The sequence below is a fragment of the Grampus griseus genome, assembly GCF_964374135.1.
Source record: "Grampus griseus genome assembly, chromosome: X".
NCBI lineage: Eukaryota > Metazoa > Chordata > Mammalia > Artiodactyla > Delphinidae > Grampus > Grampus griseus.
Genome location: NC_138999.1, coordinates 111,915,737 through 111,935,670, shown reverse-complemented (window position 1 = coordinate 111,935,670; position 19,934 = coordinate 111,915,737). Strand labels below are relative to the sequence as shown.

The 19,934-nt window shown below is 47.6% G+C and overlaps 1 protein-coding gene across 7 annotated transcripts in view; it reads right to left on the bottom strand.

Moving 5' to 3' along the window:
- Window positions 1-19,934, bottom strand: part of ARHGAP36 (Rho GTPase activating protein 36) — a gene marked incomplete at its 5' end in the record, with an annotated part of 154,607 nt that overhangs the window by 16,942 nt on the left and 117,731 nt on the right. The window contains 3 exons of one of the 7 annotated variants that reach the window (XM_082681784.1): window positions 5,596-5,672; window positions 6,503-6,592; window positions 6,882-6,902. The exons of 2 other annotated variants lie outside the window; for them this stretch is intronic. Coding sequence is in view for 1 of the 5 variants with exons in the window: in XM_082681785.1 (XP_082537911.1) it covers window positions 14,043-14,100 (58 nt within the window). Of the gene's footprint in view, window positions 1-5,595; window positions 5,687-6,502; window positions 6,593-6,881; window positions 6,903-14,042; window positions 14,101-19,934 lie in introns of those variants that run through there. 4 more of the 7 variants (XM_082681781.1, XM_082681782.1, XM_082681783.1 and 1 more) reach the window with 4 other exon arrangements.

The window sequence follows — 19,934 nt, the reverse complement described above, 5'->3', positions numbered from 1 at the left end:
ACCTCCCACTCAGCCCCTCGAGGGGCTGCACTCAGGCCTCTGGAGTCCTGCCCCTGCACTACCTCTTGGCGACTCTCTTGGTCCGGCCAGGGAATAAATGGCTGCGTGACCCGCTGGTCAGTCCTGCGGCGCGACTACGACCAGTCTTGGGACGAGCTGCAGGCACTGCGAGCGCTTAGCTCTGCCACGCAGATTCCCCCACTCTCTCTCTCTCTGAAGCTCCCGCGGTGGGGCAGGAGCTGATTCATAGCAATTTTCTACGCAGCAGCCAACTCAGTGCCTTACGCATACCTGTTTGCTAAATTCCCGGGGCTACTCCCACTGTCTCTCATCATACCCCACAATCATCTCTCCCTTTATTCAAAGCTGATTTCTCTTTCAAGATTCAGCCCAAGGGTCCCTTCCTTTGAGGGCTCCCTTTCTCTTCCGTTGGCCATGCCGCACAATCTCACATTACAGGTGAAGGAAAGGCAGAGGTGGAGGTTCAGATGGATAAGAAACTTACCAAAGGTCATTGAGCTAATTACTGGCAGAGCCAAAAGGAAGGCCCAAAACTCCTGGAACCCTGCTCAGCACACTTTTTGTTACCCCTCATCACTTCCCTTCTGCCCTGACTAGTATGGCATTGAAGGGCAGGTGGCATCCCTTTGCACACAAGGACTGCACAAGGAACAACTGCCTGCCCCTCCTTGCCTCACCCTTCCTGCTGCTTGTTCGCCATCTTGTCCAGGGCCTCTGATCTTCCAAACTCAGAGACAAGGAAGATCATTTGGTTCAGAGTTCAATGAACAACAAGAGCAAACAGAATTCCTCTACCTATCTGGATGAGAACGGTCTCAGTAGCCCACCCCCAACACACACACACACAGACACACACACACACACACACACACACACACACACACTACTATAGTCTTCATCTTTCTTTTTCTATCTTCTTGGCACCTGGAGAAGTCAGAAGGCCATTCACACCTGCCCAAACCATCTTACCTTCTAATACTGCTTCCAAAAATGCCTTCTTCTAATCTGCAGCTCAACAATCATATATTCAAATCACTATTCAGCCAAGCAAAAATGTATTATTCACAAGCACAAAATATTCTCATCTGACGCAACAAGGGCAATACGGGGTTATAAGCGCAAGATCTCAAGTGGGGAGAATTTCAAATACACAATTACACTCCCTCCCAGTTCAATTTTCTCCTCTCCTGGATGAAGTAAATGGATGAACGGAGAGTGTTGTTGACTGGATGGAAAAGAAAGAGGAGAAAAGAATCAAGAATGTCAGAGACTCTAGTTTAGCCCAGCAAGAAGGAAGAAGGAGCAGAGCCTAGGCAAAGGAGAGGAGGAAAGAAGGGGAGGGGGAAGGACAGAGGGCAGTTGCTGACCCCAGGCATACACGGGTACTGAGGTAGCCAAGGAAGACATGGACTTATTCCCCAAAGGCTCAGAGATGTGGCTCATAGGGATCTGGCTTAGAAATGAGATCCAGAAGCCCAGTGGTAAGTGTCTCTTGACTCCTAGCAAAGGGAGAGAGCTTCTGGCTCTGACAGCAGCATGGGTGGCGCTCTTTTCACTAAAAGTACCACCTGGGCACCAGCACTACCAAGAAGGCGCCCTCTTCCCCTGCTCCTCTTTCCTACCCCCACCCCTCAGGAATTAAATAAATCTTACCCGACACAGGAATGTAATTTGAATGCTCAGGGTGGTTTTCCCTTCCTTTGAAGGAGAGGATCTCTCCCTCTCCACCTGCTGAAAATGGGCTGGGTGCTGCCCCTTTATACATTCTAGAGCACTAGAACAGGAGAGGGGGGAAAAGGGAGGGAGCAGCAGTTTGAGGCTGGTCCAATTTGTCCCTGGCGTTCTCTCTCTCTCTCCTCTTGGTTTTTATGCAGCCCCTCCTTCTGGCCCTGGCAGCTCTGCTCCCCTTCCTCACTGCAACATCTTGCAGCCAGATCCCCCACCCTTGTGATAAGGAACTGATACTGGGGTGCATCTTTCTGGTGATGCTTGCTTTCTAATGTGGGATCTTAGGCTGATATGCCAGGGAAAGATCTGAATTGGGGGTAGGTGGGTGTCACCGAAGATGAAAAGAGAAACCCACCCAGGTAGCCAACTGCCTTGAAAGCAACACGGGTTGGCGTTGGGGGCAGCCAGGAGACATGATATGAACCTGAGTGCATAAGGAGCCAATTTAGGCAGAGGACTGGCAGGCTATTGGCTTGAGTTACAGTGATTGCCTTGGTAACATAAATACATAAAGACTGCACGATATATTAGAAAGTAGATGATTGAATATCACTCAGCCTCAGTTTTCTCAACTGCAAAATAGCGGAATAAATGCTCACCACATAGCACAATGGGGAACAGTGTGTGAAATAACACTGGTAAAATACTTAGCACAGGGCCCAGCACAGAGCCCCTTGCCCACTTAACTTCCTTCTGGTGTTGAGAACAGGAAGGAAAAGGGCTTGCCCAAGGTTATACAGCAAGTATCCAAGTCAGGATTGGAACCCAGGTCTCCCAAAGGATGATTTCCACGCCACTTCCTCCTCTAAGAAGCTGCCTGGCTACGCTTTGGGACTTGGAGGGGTAGAAGTGTGGAGGTGGGTTAGGTGCTATGTTTAAGCATATAGACATTCTACCACTTAATCCCAGCCTCAAGGGCTCAGGCTTCCGCTTTATCCTCCTCCAGATCATCACTCAGGTAATACCCCCTTGCCATCTTGGACTAATTCATTGTCACCTTAGTGCCACCTCTGCTGCCCAACTCTGAGATAGTGACTCACCCTCTAGGTGGCCAGGGCCTCTGCCCTCCAGGAAAGAGGCTCTCTTCTTAATTGACTGCAGAAGCCTCAGCCACAGTGAGACAACCCCCTTCCAGGGAAGCTTAGGGCTGGAGGGCTTTGAGGAGGAATGGAATAGCCCCCTATTCAAAAGCCACTGCCCTCCATCCCCACAGTGCCTGGGGTGCTGCTATTGGAATCCTTTCTCTCAATTCCTTATGATAACTCCTTATGTGCCCTTAAGTCTCAGTGTTTCCAAGGGATTTCACCCAGGGCATCACTTTGCTGCATGTATACAGCCTGTGCTGTATCTGGCACTGTGCTAGGCACTGGCAAAGCATAAGGTAAGAGAAGATGTCCCTGGCATCCAATGAGTGTTCATTACAATGAAAAATAACTCAGCAACCTGGAAATGGGGAGAAGAATTCGGGGTGGGGGTAGGAATGATTTAGGAAGTCCCTGTGAGAGGTGAGGTGATGGGCAGAGTGGCCTCACTGCAGCCCCAAGGACTGGGGCTGTGAACTGAAATGTCTTGTGGCTAGTGAGTGGCATCACTAAAATCACTGGTGCAGGCATTTCCCTTAAATACAGCACATTGCTTAAGAAATTGAGCGCTAATTGAACCTCTGTCCATCTTCTGGCTTAGAGGCATTACCTGGTGGCCATATCTCTGGCCTCTGATCCCCCTCTTCCCCAAACTCCCAAATCTTTATCCTTGGTGAGGGTTAGGGAGAGGGAATGGAAGGGAATGTACATCCTTTGGATTTTAACTGGAATTAGCACTTTACATATATTTCCTCCTTTAAATTTCACACCCACCCCGCAACCTAAGACAGTGACCTGACAAGGTAGTCAGCTGCGAAGTGGTAGAGCTGGGATTCGAACCTGTACCGACTCCGAAGCTTGTGCACTTTGCACCGCAAGGCGCTTTACACAATGCGCCGCCTCAGGCGGAAGTCCTCTTCCTCCTCCTCTCCTTCACCCGCTGTCCATCTCTACAGAAAGGGGGCAGGCGGAGGACAGGAGCCAGATGTTCATCTGACCGCAGAGTATTCTAGAGTGACCCCTGTAGCCCGCCACAGAGGAAGGGGACCTCAGACTGTCCCGCGGGGGCTATGCCGCCAGACGTGCAAAGCACCCTAAGCGACACTACCGCCCCCTGCCGCCGGTGGCTCCCTGGCCAAGGCGGCTGTTCTCCAGGGGCTTGTGTGCTAGAAAAAGCTCACCGACTGCCCCAGAGCTGTCGTGGGCTGGTGCTGGGCTGCAGATAGCCCTGCAAGATTTGTTGACAAAAGCGGGAAGGAGGAACATTTATAACGCCCTACTATGTGTCCAGCGCGGTGTCGGTGATTTCTGATAGCCTTTGCCTTTTATGTAAAAATTAGTTGCTTTGCAAAATAGTGCGCTCTCTATTAGGAGACGTCTTCAAACTAGATTAGAACAGGTTTCGCAAAAAGCTTTTCTGCATATCTAAACTCCTTACTTCTTGAAACCAGTAAAGCTTTCCACCCCTAACAGTTGTTCACTCTCTCGGGTAGGAGAGGAAGAAGCACCCCACCCCCTCCACCACCTCCCCCCGCGGTGGGGAGCAGAGGTCAAAGCTGCGAAGGGGTCTGAGAGGGAGGCTGCTGGGGGGAGGAGCCTCCGGCAGGGTCCCGGCTGGAGCTCACGTGCCCTCCGCCCGCCGGCGGATTCCCCAGCCCTTCCAGTTTTCCCTGGTTCTGACTGGTTCCCGTCTGGACCCAACTCACTCACTCCCTTTGCTCGGGAATGGGGAACAGGCGGGTTAATGGGAACAACACCCCAGGTCAAAGGGAAAAGAGCGTCTCTGCTCGCAGCGCCTCGCCCGCCCATCCCCCCTCCTTTCTTCCCCCTCCTCCCATCCTCGCCCCCTTCTCTTCCGCCCTGAGGGAAGGAGGGGGCGGGCTGTATGTGTATGTATGTATGCATGTACGCGTGTGTGCGCGCGCGCAAGTGCGGTTCGCCTGTGAGTTACGTGTGTGGCTGGGTGTGGGTGTGTGTGTGCGTGTTGCATGTTTTAGTCCGAGTGCTGGGTGTGAAGTGTATTTGGTTTGCGCTCGGACGTGGAGCGTGTGTTTGTGCGGTGTTTGTGTGTGCACGTTTGTAGGTTGTATGTTTCTGCCCGATGACAGTGTGACTCTGTGGGTGCGGTCTGGATATGGGTGTGTTCGATGTATGTTTCTGCCGGGGTTTGTGGTCGTGCTGTAGTGTGCATGTGTATGCAGTGTGTGTATGTGTGTGTGCCCGTTGAAGCTTGTGTGTATATATTTGTTTGGTGTGTGTTTACCCTTAGCTGTGCTGTGTCAATGTGGGGTTACGGGTGGTGTTTGTTGTGGTGTGTACTGTGTGTGTTTGTGAGCAAGGTGTCTTTATATGTGAGCTTACTTAAGGCGTGTGTGCTCAAAGGTTTGTGTGTGTGAGGGTGCAATGTCCGTGTGTGTTTGGGTGTGATGTGTTCATGTGTGTGGTGGGGACGCATGCAGCCAATGTATGTGCTAGGATGGAGGGCTGAAGACCGTGTGTCTCTTGGAGGGGGGTCGCGGCGTGAGTTTACGGGTGTGGTGTGTGAGAGAGCACGGGGTTGTCTAAAGAACCCAAGTGGCTGTGTGCTTGGTAGTTTTTTTTAAAATTGGGGGTGGAGGGGGGCTTTGCACCAGGACTGGGACGAGGAAGGAGATAGGGGCCCGCGACCTGGGCACAGTCTCCCCTTGGCCTGATCTGCCGGGTCTGGGTCCGCCGACCCCCCGCTGTGCGCACCAGGCCCGCTGGGGGCTGGGTGTGAGCTTACCTGACTGCTTAGAGGAAAGAAGAGGAGGGCGTCGCACGTGATTGGCCAGGTAGGGCGCCTAAGGCGCGGTTCAGGGGCTGGTGGGAATAAACTGGAAAGATTCTTGGTCACTGATTTCCCCCCCTCCCCCAGGAGATCCCAGTTCGTGCCCAGCAAAGCCCAACTATTAGCTCAAGGCTTGGCTGTTTCACACCTCTTTGGCTTTGTGTGGGCAGATACACTTGCCTGGAATCCCTTTCCCCCTGGGCCTCGTGACAAACTCCTACTTATTTTTTTAAGACCTAACTCAGGAGTCACAAAACTTTCTCTGCTTTTCTGTACCCCTCCCTCCCAGTGGAGGGCTCCCTCCTTTGAGCCATCATAGTTACCCTCTTCATACTTCTCATGACACGAACATACATAACTGCGATTATTTGTCTCTCCTTTTAAACTCTGGGCTCCTGTAGAGAATGCCTGGTATATAGTAAGAATAATAATAGTGATCATGATAATAATGTTACCATTTATTAAGCACTTATTGTATACCAGGCATGGTGCTAGTGCTGTTACATGCATTATCTCCTTGAGTCTTCACAATGACCTAATGAGGTAATTAGAGCTATGACTTATCAATATTTTGCACATCACAAATCAAACTCAGAGGAGTTAAGTAACTTCTCCAGGGTCACACAGCCAGTGGGAGGCAGAGCTGGTATTTGAATCCAGGTTTGCCAAGCTCCCTAAACCTTTCTCCTGTTCCAGGCAGCCTCACCAAGAGTCCCTCATTTCTGCTAGGCATTGAAGTCTCTATCAAACAGTATCACTTCCCAACAAATCTTTCTTTGGAGTTTACTGACAGTGCCAAGAGTGCTCAGCATAATTACTTTCTTTGTCTCTCAGACAGCTGATACCTTCTCCACCTAATTACCTGCTTTGTTGACACCTCAAAATCTTTAATTACTCTAGGCTCATAAGCACCTCACCACCTCCAGTTCTGGGAGCTCTCCTTAGGCTGGTGCTGAAAGAAAGAGCAGAGAATGAGCATTTTCTAGCCATAGGGTCAGGGGAATTGGGTGTGGATGGGGATGGGGGTGAGGGGTCAGGATGGAGTAAGGGAATGATTTCACAGCTCCCCTGGACCTATTTTTACAGCATTACCACCAGAAGTTGGTATGTAGTAAATTTCAAGCAGACCCGTCATCTCCATATGAAACTGCATATAGAAAAACAAGCAGAGCCCCCTCAAAAGATTCCTGAATGGGTCCCATTTTGTATTATTCATGTTTGGAGGGGAGAACTGTGCTTACCTAATGGGTTCATGCTGCTCTAATGCCTTCCAAGCAGCCTCATCTGAGAATTTCAAATTAAAACAATACATCACATTTTGGGGGAACACATTTATGGGGGGGTGGCTCTGTCACAGCTAAAGGGCCGCTGGAAGAACAGACTTCCAGCTCAGCCCCCAGGGAACCAGCCCAGGCTGCCGCAAAGAGGTCAGGGAGTGGATAGAGAGAGACAATTCGACAGTGGTGAGTCACTTCGCCACTTTTCAGGGGGGAAAGCAGAAAGCGAGGAGCACGATTTAAATTGCTACTGTTATTATTGTGCCCTTTCAACTGGCACAAATGAGCCTGGCGTGCAGACGAGAAGCAGCTGTAACATCAGTAAAGCTTCACCCCCAGCTGGGCCTGGGTCAGCACCTCATCCTGGGTGGGCAGGAAAAGCATTGCCTAAATTACTACATAGCCAGAAAGTCTTTTTTTTTTTAAGTGCAGGGTGGGGGTTGCTAGAGAGGCTAGTGTAAGTCACACAGGGCACAGAGTAGCTGAAGCCCCTTGGTAAATCTGTACCAGAAGTTCATGCAAACTTTGGTGTCTCCCATCATCTGGTCTCAGGCACTTGGCTTTCCTGCTGCTTTGCGGGCCAGTCTGACACCTCCTCACTCTCCTCTGAATATACCAGCTCCACTTCCGCTTCCTCACAGTCGATCCTGTGAGGCCTCTGCCTCCCACCCCTACACACATACACTCAACCACTGGACCACCTATCTAAATTCCTTTGTGTAAGTCCCACCTGAATTCATGAAGACTGTCTGGTTCGCTCCAGTCCAGTACTCTTACCTGTGAAATGGGGAACAAACTTCAACTTCGAAGAAGCTAAAAAGCTCCAAGATGCTTTAATAACCCCCATTACAGGCAAGGAACCAAAATGTGAATTTTATTGAAGAGGGAGACCTTGGTTTTCACAAGAAAAATGTGGATAAAACCCTTTAAAGATGAGGACCTTCAGACAGCTTTGAGTTTGTATCCCAGCTCCATCACTTACTTGCTATGTGATCTTGGGAAGGTTACTTCATCTCTCAGAACCTCAGTTTTCTCATCTGTAGATTGGAGCTGTTAACACCTGCCTTAGACATGTTCAGATGACAAGGAGGTAAAATATGGAAAGTGTCAGCCAAATGTCTAACATGTCTAATAAATGTTCAAGAAAAGGCTAATTCCCTCTCTTGCTTTACTCACGCCCTGCCCATATAGCCCAGAGTGTCTCAACCGGGGTGTTCAGGTACTGAAGCTGACTGACTAAGCCAATTTTCCTCATTACTATTGTGTCTGACACTCTTGAAATAGCCCCTCTTCTTTTAGGGTGATGTTTTTATCAGCCTAATGCAGCCCGGAAGAACTGGATCCTAAGTCCAATTCTCACTCTGCAGTTTCTCCTGGCAGTGTTAATGAAACCAACGTTTCAGACGTAATGCTCCATACAGGAAAGTTTCAAACTACCTGCTCAGCATCTAGACTTCCTCCCACCCCAACTATGGACTGAGCTCCCCAACCCTCACTTCACACCCAGTCCAGACCCTGTCTCTTAAATGTGTGCCGTAGTACCCAAGAGAAAGACAGCGTAAATATTCCTTGGCTAAACTGCCCCCACGACTTCTGTTTTGTTTTCTTGTTTTTGTTTTTGTTTTCTACCTTTAACCTAGAAATTAGGAGGGGCTCCCAAGGCCACCCTTCTTCTAGCAGCCACCAAGGTTGGGGGGTAGATGAGGGGAGCGATGATGTTTCTCTGAGATATATTTTGCAGCACCTAAAATACTGTTCCAATTAGTTGTTATTTACCTGTTCGCAGTTAAAGGAAAATAAAATCTACCCTTTGGTAAAGTAAGAGAAGACCCCAATCTGTGCCCTTTCCTCCCTGATGCTACTGCCTCCCTCTAGAGACAAAAATAAGTCACTACAAGCTGGAGCTGCATTTGGGCAGAGAGTGGCGGGCGAAGGTTAAGAAGTTGAGGGTAGAGGGTGGATATATAATATCAGGGAGGGATAAAGAGGCTACAGAGTAGAGAAGTATTGAGAGTCATGGCAGAAAAAGCTCTGAGAGGCCGGGCCTCAGGTGCTCCCAGTCTCTGGAGGACGCCTTCAATTCCTCCCTCTCCTTCACCTCTCTTATTCATCCTGCATGCTACTCCTCACTGACCCTAGACTCCACCATGCAAGATAATCTATTAGTGAGTCCCTCTGAGGATTTAGGAATTTAAAATTTTCTCTAGTTCCTATCCCTGTCGGCTTCTGAGGAGGTCCCGCAGCCCCTGCTTAGTGGAGGAAAGTGGGAGGGGTAACAATTAAGGGTCAGCCAAACTATACAGAGAATTGTTGGAACAGGGGTTCAAGATAGGCCCCAGCCATTTAATAAGCATCCCTGAGTGCAGGGACCTACCAGTTGCTGGGTAGCAGGTGCCTATCCCGAGGAAGCCGCATGGCTTCTCAAGAAGTGTATCTGAGACGTGACAGTGGCTGCCAAGGCTCATCAAACATGCCATCTACCTACTTGTGCTGATACATGTGAGAACAAATGATACTGCCAGAAGGAAACAGAAATCGTTTCCTAGTGACGCAGAGCCCCAGCAATAAGGACACAGGTGGTGTTTGCATTGCATCTTTCAATTGAAATGTGCACCTTTTCATAGAAAGGAATCTATAAGTAGTCAAGCAGATCAAAGACCAGAATTTGAACTCTGGGCAAGGGAACGTCAGCAACATTGTACTGACCACCTAGTAAATGTCTGCTCTATATCAGCATAGTGCTAGAAGCTTTGTATGTGTTATTTCTTTTAATCTCACTTAAGCTTTGAAATCAGACCAAAAGGGGTTGTAATCCTTGCTCAGCTACTGTGTGGCCGTGAGCAAGTTACTGAACCTCTCTGAGTTTTTGTCTTTTCAATGAAGATGATAATACTTACCTCAAAGAGTTGTTATGAAAGTTAAATGAGATCATTTGTGTAAGATGACTGGTACACAGTAAATATTTGAAGAAGGACTAAAACACATCTTTTGATACATGAACCATAGAGGGCACTTAATATAATGATATCTCCAATAACAATAATATAACTATTAGTAAATAGTTATTAAAATCATAACGATTATAATTTATAACCTGGAAATATAGATATTATTATATTATTTTAAAAGAGGCTAAGAAACTTGCTTATTGCAAAACTATAAAAGCAGTTTCAATTCAGTTCTACCTTTTCCCACCCAGTGTTAGAGGACATTTCATGATCACTGGGAGGATTACATTTGGCTGACCTGATTTAGTCATTACACTTAAACTAAAATTTGAAGAAAAAAATCCCTTAGATTAAACTATGTATAGTGGGATTTTAGATCATTGTAATTATTGCATGGTCTATTTGTATACTATAGGCCTTCAGTTAGCCTTTTAAACACCTCTTTAAATTATAAGAGTAATTTAAGAACAAACTTAATAGAGATTTTGGGAAACAGAGAAGAAAATAACTATTATTCCACCAACCTAAAAGGATCTCTTAGTTTACCTCGTTGCTGAATTTTCTTCCAGTCTTTTAAAAATGCATATTTGACACATAAATCATACCATTTTCCATGTCGCTACATATTCTTCATGAACAGCATTTTTATGGATGTAGACTAGTCTAACAAGTGGATATGTCATATAGTTTATTTAACCATTCCACTACAGTTGGACATTTAGGTTGTCTTGGCTGGTAAGTCTGGGAAAGGGAATGAAACTGCTTTTCCTGTTGCCATCGTCACCCTCAGGGACCTGGTATCCTGCTCTATCAATGCCCAATATGCTTCCTGTCATTTGATATTTAAGCTTGATGAATGTCAGCTCTACTGCTGGAGCCTGAGGTACACTTGCAAGAGTATTGTTTTCTACCAGTTTTCATCACACAGATTCTGCATTCTATCCTTATGGTGGGTAAAGCGTGGCCTAACCTAGGAACCTAAGCTCTATAGAGTGTCACATTATTTTCCTATGGAGAGATGCCTTTTGAAGTGGAAACAAGTGATTTTCAAAGGAACTTTGGGAAGTCCTGCCATTAGTGGATGAGGGTGCTCGTCTGATGCCATGACCAGGGAAGTGGGGTGTCTCATTGGCAAACTCGCCCCAGCTCTGGGAAATAATCCTGTGGAGCTCAACCAGGTCTGGCCTCAGTGAATCGATTGGGTCCCATCCCCAAGAAAAGATCAAATTTGTATGTAAAGTGGGCCCTAGGGTCCCTTCAGCTTTAGAGTTTTGGCTGCTTTACAGAAGTCCAATTGTCTGAGGCTAAATCCAATGCCAGGAGTGAACTGGGGAGAGAATTTCAAGTGGGTCAGTCGTGCTGTCCCTCTCCCTAGGAAAGAAGACCTTTCTGGGTCCCCCTTCTTCCCAGATCTCAATGATGCCTCTCCAAAATGTCTTCATATGGTCGTCGATTGCCCATTGCGACCCTCAAAAGATTGTTCTGATGTACCAACAATCTCCTTAGCAAGAGGTGGGTGGGTGGGTGAAGGAACATTTAGAATACTTCCCCCACTCTTCCCAATGATCGACCAGCTACTCCCTCCCTCTGACTCCTGAGGATTTCTGGAAGGCATTTGAAGGGAGGCACCAAGGGCAATTGTAGCCCTACAGAATATCAATAGTTATGCACAAAGTTACCTTTCATATTGCACAGCATTTCTTGGTGGGGCGGGGGGAGGGTTGCAGTGAATGAGTTCTTACCTGGTCAAAAACTGTACCCAAAGACTAATTACTTATGTCAAAGTGATGTTGTGTGACTTAAGTGAGATCATACGTGTAAAGGGCTGAGACTAGGGCCCAGCATCTGGGAACTACTTCACATATATTAGCTGCTGTGTACAAGTAATAGAGCTGGGGTAGGCAGTGGTGTACCACTGGCATATGTAGGGGGACAGGTCTCATCAGACTGGAAATGCAGTAGTAAATGTAAAGTCTTGCACTTGGATTCAAACAACAAAATACAGAATGGAGACTCTGAAAAGAACTTGAGTTTACTTTTTAAAAAATGAGTAGTTTCAGGTGAAGAAAGTACTTCCAATATAAATTAGCTATTTGTGTGTGAACTACGCAGCATGTACAAAGGATTTGTGTGTAGTGCGTGCATGTGTGATGTGGTTATGTTGCATTGTGTGTGAAAAGTACGTGATGCATGTGAAGTATGTGTCTGTGCGTTGGTGACTTTGTATGTGGGCATGTGCGGGTGTGGGAATGTGTATGTATGTGTGTATTTGTGGCTATGTGTCTGTGTACCATGAGTGTGAACGTGGGCTTCCAAAAGAGGGAAAGTCAGCCATCCAGGACTATATTTACAGGGACACAGCTGGAAATCCTCTTTTGGCCAGGTCATTGGGCATTCACAACTTGGAGCATGCTCAAAGAAGAGCAGCTAGGTGCGGGTAGGAGCCTTGTAGCCATATCACATGTTAAACAGATGAAGGAACTGGGGAGGTTTGGCCTGGATAAAAACAGGGGTGAGTGGGGGTGGGGGAATGGAGAGGGCTGGCGCTGTTCTCTTGGAAGGATCATGAAGGTCAGTGCCAGAGCCAGAAAAACAGAGATTTGGGTTCAGTTTAGGGAAAAGCCTCCTAATTCTAATAGAAATGACTGTTTTTAGATGGGGATGGGCTTCCTTGTGTGATACTGACCCCTCCCCAGTGGGGTTATTCATAAAGGAGACTTCATATCCTTGATCTCATTGGAGTCACACGACAGCCTTGCAGGCCAGGCAGGGATGGAATGGTTCACCCTACCCCCTTTACAAGGGTAGGGTGTTTGAGCTGTAAGGCCTTAAAAGGCATCTTAGAAAACACCCTTAATTTTTTTCGATTCACCGGGATCACATAAACTTGAAAAAATATACAGAACAAAACAACTCTCTGTGTGTATGCAGATCTTTTGCTTTCTCAGAGAACTTGCGGCCTGCCAGAGACAGCTCTTGAATTTGCTAAGCATGCTGCAGTCCCTTAGTAGTGGGTCAGACTCCTGGGATGGTTCTCAGGGTGCTGGGGCTGGCAAGGACTAAACATGGGTTTCTGCAGAATTAAGTTGCTGAGGCCCCTCCTCTCCCTGCCTCTTCTCCCCCGCCTGTGAGGGGGCAGAGGAAAGAGGAGACAACCCCAGGTTTGGTCTATGGCTGGCGACCAATGACGCAGTCTCACCAATATAGATTTTGGAGGTGGAGACTATGGAAAAACAGGTGGCAGTGGGGGCAGGTGGCAGCCTCGAGGGGGTGGGGCCTACCAAGGGGGAGTGAAGGACAGTGTGGGTGGGGGTCCTGGGAAATCTCAAACAGAAAAGATAAGTCTCCTGAAACTTTAAGGAGGAAAAATAAATAATCAGTTTCCAAAACGTACTTTATAGAAGCACTTCCAAGAAGGGGGTGAAATGCCACCCACGTATCACAGTGGTGCTGTGATCCTTCACACACCTATGTCCTCAACTCCGCAAGGATAGGGAAAACAGCATTGATATCAAAGTACCCAAGGGAAGACCCAGACTAAAGACCCCAGGCCTCTGCCATTGGGAGCTTTGGGGCAGTGGGCAATTGGCAGGCCCTCAGCAGAGCCAGATCTGCTGCCAACTCCTTGTATGACCTTGGGCAGGCCTTTGCCATCTCTGGCCTTCAATGTCACCATCTCTTAAATAAAGGGGTTGAATTCGATGACTCTGAGGGACCCATGTCGATATTCGGTAGTTGAGATTGGGACAAGATTGGACAAGCTTCAAGGCAAAAGGATCCCCCCACCTCCATCTTCAGGGTTCGCGGGCCCTAGCTGCCCGGCCAGGGACATTCATCCTTGGGCCTTTAGGGCCCTTGGGTTTCAGGACTGTGCTCCTACGCGTCTGGCCCCGACTCTCTAGCTGTCCCCGAGGACGGCTGAGCCAGCGACTCCGCCCCCGCGCTCGACCCGCATCCCGCGAGCCATTAGCGCGATTGCTCGCTGTTCCCGGCAAAGCCGGTGATTTATGCGGGGCCTCGACGGGGCAGTCCTTAAGCCAGGAACAATTAGCTAAAAGCCAGCGGGAAGGGAGGCGAAGGGACGGCGAGCCAAGCCCCAGGGCGCCTGGCCGGGGCTGCAGCCGCCTGCAGCCTCAGCGAAGGACCCCAGCCCCCGGACTCGGTGGGCCCCACTCACCACGGCGGGGGCGGGGCTCGAAGGCCGAGGCGAAAAGGCAGTCCAGCATCCACGCCATGGCCAGCGCTCGGCGCCGCAGCCTCGCAGCCGGCTTCCGCGCTGGCCCCCGCGCCAGCTACCCTAAGTAGCCCCCGGTGACCACGCCCTGAGCCGCACCCTGCACCCAGCTAAGAGTGTTTCGGTCACCGGACACCTCGGGCTTGTCACGAAGGGGGCAGGGCCTCAGGGGAGCCCCCCCCTCCCGCCGGAGAAGAGGCCGCTGGTCCTGCAGCCCCTTTCCCCCACGCGAAGGGAGGCCGAGATACAGCTCCTGCCCCGGGAAGCCCTGACTCTGAGGGCGGGACCGTGCCACTATCCCCGGGGAGCCCAGAGTCTGAGGGGAGACGCCATCTCTGCCCTGGTGAGCCCCGAATCTGAGAGGGAAGGGAGGCCCCTGCCCCCAGGAGCCCTACTCTGGCACGTAAAAGCAAGCCTGTCCCCTAGAAGCTGGTATTTGAGGGCGAGATAGTGCACCTGCCCCTGGGAGCCTCAGATCTGAGGGTGAGATTGTATTCCAGCCCTGAAACCCCCACGTTTAGCGGACACATCATCTCAGCCTTCAGGAGGCCCAATCTAGGCGGGAAGTGGTGTCTGCCTTAGGAGCTCTGAACCGGAAGGGGAGGCACTTTCTCAGCCCTTGGGGACCCCCTGTCTTAGGGGAGGCATCACCTCAGCTGTGAGTAGCTCCAGATGTGATGTCTTATGTCACAGCTCTGTTCTCGAGGATCAAAAATGTGAGTAGGAGAAAAGAGTTTTGCTCCCCAAGGGGCCCCAAAGTTGAAAGTAATTTTAATGTTCCTGCCCTGCAGATCCTTTGGGGAAGAGGGAGATGCTGTCCTGCCTGGGAACTTTTGTTTTGAGGGGGTTGATCCCTAACTGAGATAAAAGAACACGGTGTCAAATGTGTATAAATATGGGGTGCACCCCAGTTGCCACTGACTTACGGATTCCACCGCCTATGCTTTTGCTCAGGCATAGGAGGGGCACCAACCTTTATTTTTAGAAAGAATTTGATATTTGATATTTCAATGTGGGGGGTGGTACTGTGTTGGAGGCACATACCATTATAGGTTCAGTGTTTGGGGGATCTGGTGGTAGTAAACAAGTCCTACCTCCAAATCCTGCAGTAGAAGCAGCCACCAGAGATGGACCATATTGAGCAAGAAGGGCTTCTAATCGAAATTTCCTTTTCTATTCAAGTTCAGGGCCCCAAATTAATTTCTCCCCCAGTTCTCCATTGGCAGTTGTACAAACATGACTCTGTGCCTTGTTTTTCTCCGCTGGGAAAATGGGACTCTGTCGGTCAAAACGCTAGTGAGGAGGTAGAGAGTAATATGCAAAATCCTCTTCCAACAGCTCGATTGCAGGCTTGAGGAGTGGAAGCTGCAATCACAAGTCCTTTGAGGAGAGCAGTTATTACATTTGCTTTGCTAACCACTGATATTAGCATTAATGCAGCAAAAGGGGTGCGTAAAATGAAAAAATCGCCCGTACTTCACCATACAATTCTTAGCAAAGCAGAGCTGTAGTTAGAGTTTAAAGGGCTTCCATTCATTTTCCTTCCTTTCTGGGAAACATGGTACTTCTCTGCCTTTACACCAATTTCTAAATCATTTCCAATTTTCTCTGTTTTCTAAAAGCAATCAGAGTCAACAAACATTCACCAGACCTACTCTTTTACCAATTTCTGCTGTACAAATACCCAGTCATCCAAGCCAAACAAGTCTGACATCTAGAAATGTCCAGTTTCTGGCTCTGGATATTGAAATCTCGGCCTTACCTCTTCCCATGAGCGTATACACCACCAGCTTTTGTAATGGTCTCAATGGGTTTCTTTTTTTTTCCAGCTGAATGAGATTTTTTCGGGGGGCTCCCTCATGGCATAAAGGCTGCCTGCCCAGTCCAATCCAATGGCCCTCAGTAACTGAAGTTTCTCTGCTTCCAAAATAGCTCTACCTAAAGTACAAACTCATGACCACTATCCCTCTTGGTCACTTTTTTTTCTGCAGGAGGTGTGATGTAGTAAAGGAACAAAGCTAAGGATGCTCACAGACCTAGATTGGAAGCCCAACTGTGCTACATACTAGCTATGTAATCTTAGGAAGATTATTTAAACTCTCTGAGGCTTAGTTTTCCTTATCTGTAAAATGGGGATATTAACAGTTGTGAACAAGCACCTGGCAAACCAAAGCCTACTCGTTTCGAAAAAAGAAAAAGGGAAATATAGAGTTCAGAATTCTCAAAAAATTTTATTTAGCAGTCAAGTTAGCAGTTCTCCCCAACTCCTTTTTCTTTGACCTACCTCCTCTGCCACTTAATTACTTAGTGTTGTTTCCTTTGAAAATATTTACCCTTAACTAATGTCACATAATAGGGGAATGCATTTATCCATCAATCCATCCATTCAACAAATATTTATGAAATGTCCTCTGTGTGCAAGATATTGAGCTATGTATATAACGTTGATTCACTCAATGAATTATTTTTAAATGTATAAATTGGAAGCCTATATGATAATCTGAAAAAAACATTTATGATCATTTTAAGTGAAAAATAATCTAAATGCAAAATGTGTGCACACTATTATATAAACAGTTCAAATAAATAATAAACTTATACATAGAACAAAAGTGTTAACATGAAACACACCAGAATCTTAGTAGTGATTGTTTAAGCAATGCAATTATGGGCAATTTTAAACTGTTTTATTATTTTCATATTTTAGTATTTTCCAACTTTTCTATATGTCTTTTTCTGGAGTTAGAAAATGCTACTGATAGGAGAAAAACTATAACCTTGTCCACAGAATAAAGGATGAGGTTAGGTAAGGGAAAGACTGGGGCCTTTATGCTGGGATTGTTCTCTTGGTACAGGACACTGGGCCTGGCTTTGGTGACCCAGAAAAAGCTAAAAGTTGGTCTGTGAGTAAAATGCAGAACTCCTGTCCTGTGCAGGGCCACATAACCCGTTATGGTATCTCCTTTCCAAGAATTCAGAGGTCCTTAGCACCCCAACTGAGCAACCAAGAACCTGCTAGCCTGGACCTGCAACCCCTCACACCAAGGTGTACAAGGGGCACACTGGGTATATATGCCCTCACCCTAGAGCTTGACAGCTTGCTGCCTCTTAAGGGTGTCTCATTGCAATTCCAGTTAAAAGCCAAGCACACTGCTCCTAACTTAGGTCATTGTTTGCCATGAAGTCTTTAGCAGGAAGAAAACATATTCTAGCTAAGAAGAAGGCACGATGATAAAGTCAAGCTGGGGGCTTGCTGGCTTTGAGAAGAAAGGTTTCAAACCTTCTACCTTTTTTCCTGAAGCTCAAAAGTAGTTGGCACCCAGGCAGACAGTTGCTATTTAAATGGGATTCCAAGCATCAAAGGCCTGTAAACTTTGTCATGGACCAGGATTTTCCAAAGTATGGTTGGACCAGCTGCATCAGAATCACTTGGGATGTGCTGCAATGATGCAAATCCCCTGCTCCCACTCCAGATTCACTGAACAAGAATCTCTGGGCATGGGGGCCAGAAAACAGCATTTTTAACAAGCTCCCCGTGGGGGCTCTTATACCCAATAAAGTTAGAGAAACTCTAGTATAGAGGAAAGAAGTCTTTCCCTGAAAACCCTCCACCACTGTCTCTTCCCATTGCACTCCAGCTACAAGGAACACTGGGGCAGCCCTATGGAGAACTTGATCCCTTTAACCCCACTCTACTTCCTTTGGGTGTATGGGTAAATATGTAGCATGAGAAATTGAGCAAACCTCAAAACTTGACTCCTGATAGGGTCTAGTGGCATTCAAAATGAGCATACACCATAAAGGTCACTCATTTGTATTTTCTAAGAATCCTTGTGTATGTCTTTGTAGCATTTTTCAGTCAGGTTATCTCACTTGGATTCCCTGCTTGGGGTCCTTACATGAGGCAAGAGGCAGTGGAAGCACCGTGGAAAGAGTATGGCATTTAAAGCTAAAATATTAGGAGTGAGGCTGGGCATGTTGACTGAATGGATGCAAGTATGTCTGCTTCCCAACCTGAACCCCTGACTCCTCCTCTATGAAATGAGGGTCCCTGTCCGCCTGCCCAACTTCCTCAGCAGGTTGCTATGAAGGTCTCTGCAATTTCAGGGGTGAGATAACAAAGGTAACTACCCCCAGGCCCATGGAAGGAATTGGGAGATTAGCAAGCTTGCCTCCCAACACCCCCTTTTGAGGAGTCCTATCAGAAGGTCCACATGGTGTGTATAGGGTCATATATGTTCTCTAAAGGGGGCTATAAGCCTTAGAACCCCAAGACTTTGCCTCTCTGCTTTTCTGTTTGGGGAGGATTTGTCTAGGCTCATGGTGAACATATAGCAAAATCATGGGGGACCATTTGAGACCTCTCTGAACCTCAGAAAGACCTTGGTTTCCTCATTTCTCAAGTGGAGTTGTACCAAGAAAACTTGAAGTTCCTTTGCAGCTACTTAGCTTTCCTAGGATACACTGCTTCTGCAGCACTTTATTTTTTTCCCCACAGCTCTATTACTTCCAAGCATTTTCGTATCACCAAAGCCTGACAAGGTCCTGGCACCATCTTTGTGAGGTAGAAATGGGAGAAAATTATTCCCATTTTTTAAGTTAGAAAAGCTGAGGCAAAAGACAGTAAGTGACTAGCCCAAAGTCACCCAGGGGAGGAGAGGTGAGCCAAGACCAGCCTCGAGATCTCTCACCCCCCTGCCCGTTCTTTTCCAGTACCCCTCAATAGATCCCAGGAGCTGTCTGTCAGCGTGCTGACACCACTCAGGAAAATGCAAGTTTCATCCTGACACCAGGAAGACAGAGCTACAATTACGCTTTGGTCCCCAAGGAGGCAGAGAAATTGCTTTTAGTTGACAAGTGCATCTCCCACACATATATCCCTCTGGTTGAATGAAAAGATAAAATCAAGTTAAAAATCCCCAATGCTCACTTAATTTTGTAAAGCATTTTGCTCTTTGAGCTAAGGTAGTTAGGATGATAGAATTCTTTACGTCTTAGAAGTCTCGACAGGGTGGGGCAGAATAGTAGGAAATAAGGGGGAGCACAGAAGAAAATGTCAGGAAGAAGAAAAAGTAGAGAGGTAATCTTTTAGTTTTGTGCCGTAATCAGTAAGAGAAAATGGAGTTATCTGAAAAAAGAACTAGAAAGAACTGGGGTGAGTGTTTATGCCTTTGAAAAACTGCAAAAGATGTGAGCCACTGAAATTTCCATTATAAATGAAAATTTTGTGGCTTTCAGTAACAAGAGTTTGGGGGTTGAGCTGGGGGACTATCGACTTCATGTGTTACCAGAGGCATCCAGGACTGGGGCCAGGGAAGTTATTGCTCCTGCTCTTTACTAGCTCTGAAGGTCATCTCTGTAAATCACTTGCCCTTAAATGTTTAAGTGTGGCAGGTCCCCATGTGCTCTCATAGCTGTTTTCACATCTGAGCCTCATACAGCTTGGGAGATTGGCAGGAGAGAGATTAGCACAATCCCCATTTTATAGATGAAGAAAGTGAAGCTAAAGAAAGGGAAGTGACTTGCCCAAGGTCATTCTGCACTTGGACCACTGTTCGTGCCTCCTTCTGTTGTGCTTAGCTCCTTCTCACACTACCCATATGCAGATTTAAATCTGGTCTTTAGACCTCATATACTTTTTGATCTCCTTTGGACTCTAGAGACTGGAGCCTTTCCCCTAGGTGAGCATCGTAGGGTCCTTTAAATGCCTCCCGGCAAAGGACATTCTTATTCTTAGGAGATATATGCTGAAGTATCTGCAAGTGAAGTGCCATCACGTCTACAATATAGGAGAGGGGGTGGGGAAGGAAAGAGAGAAGGGAGAGTGTGCAAATA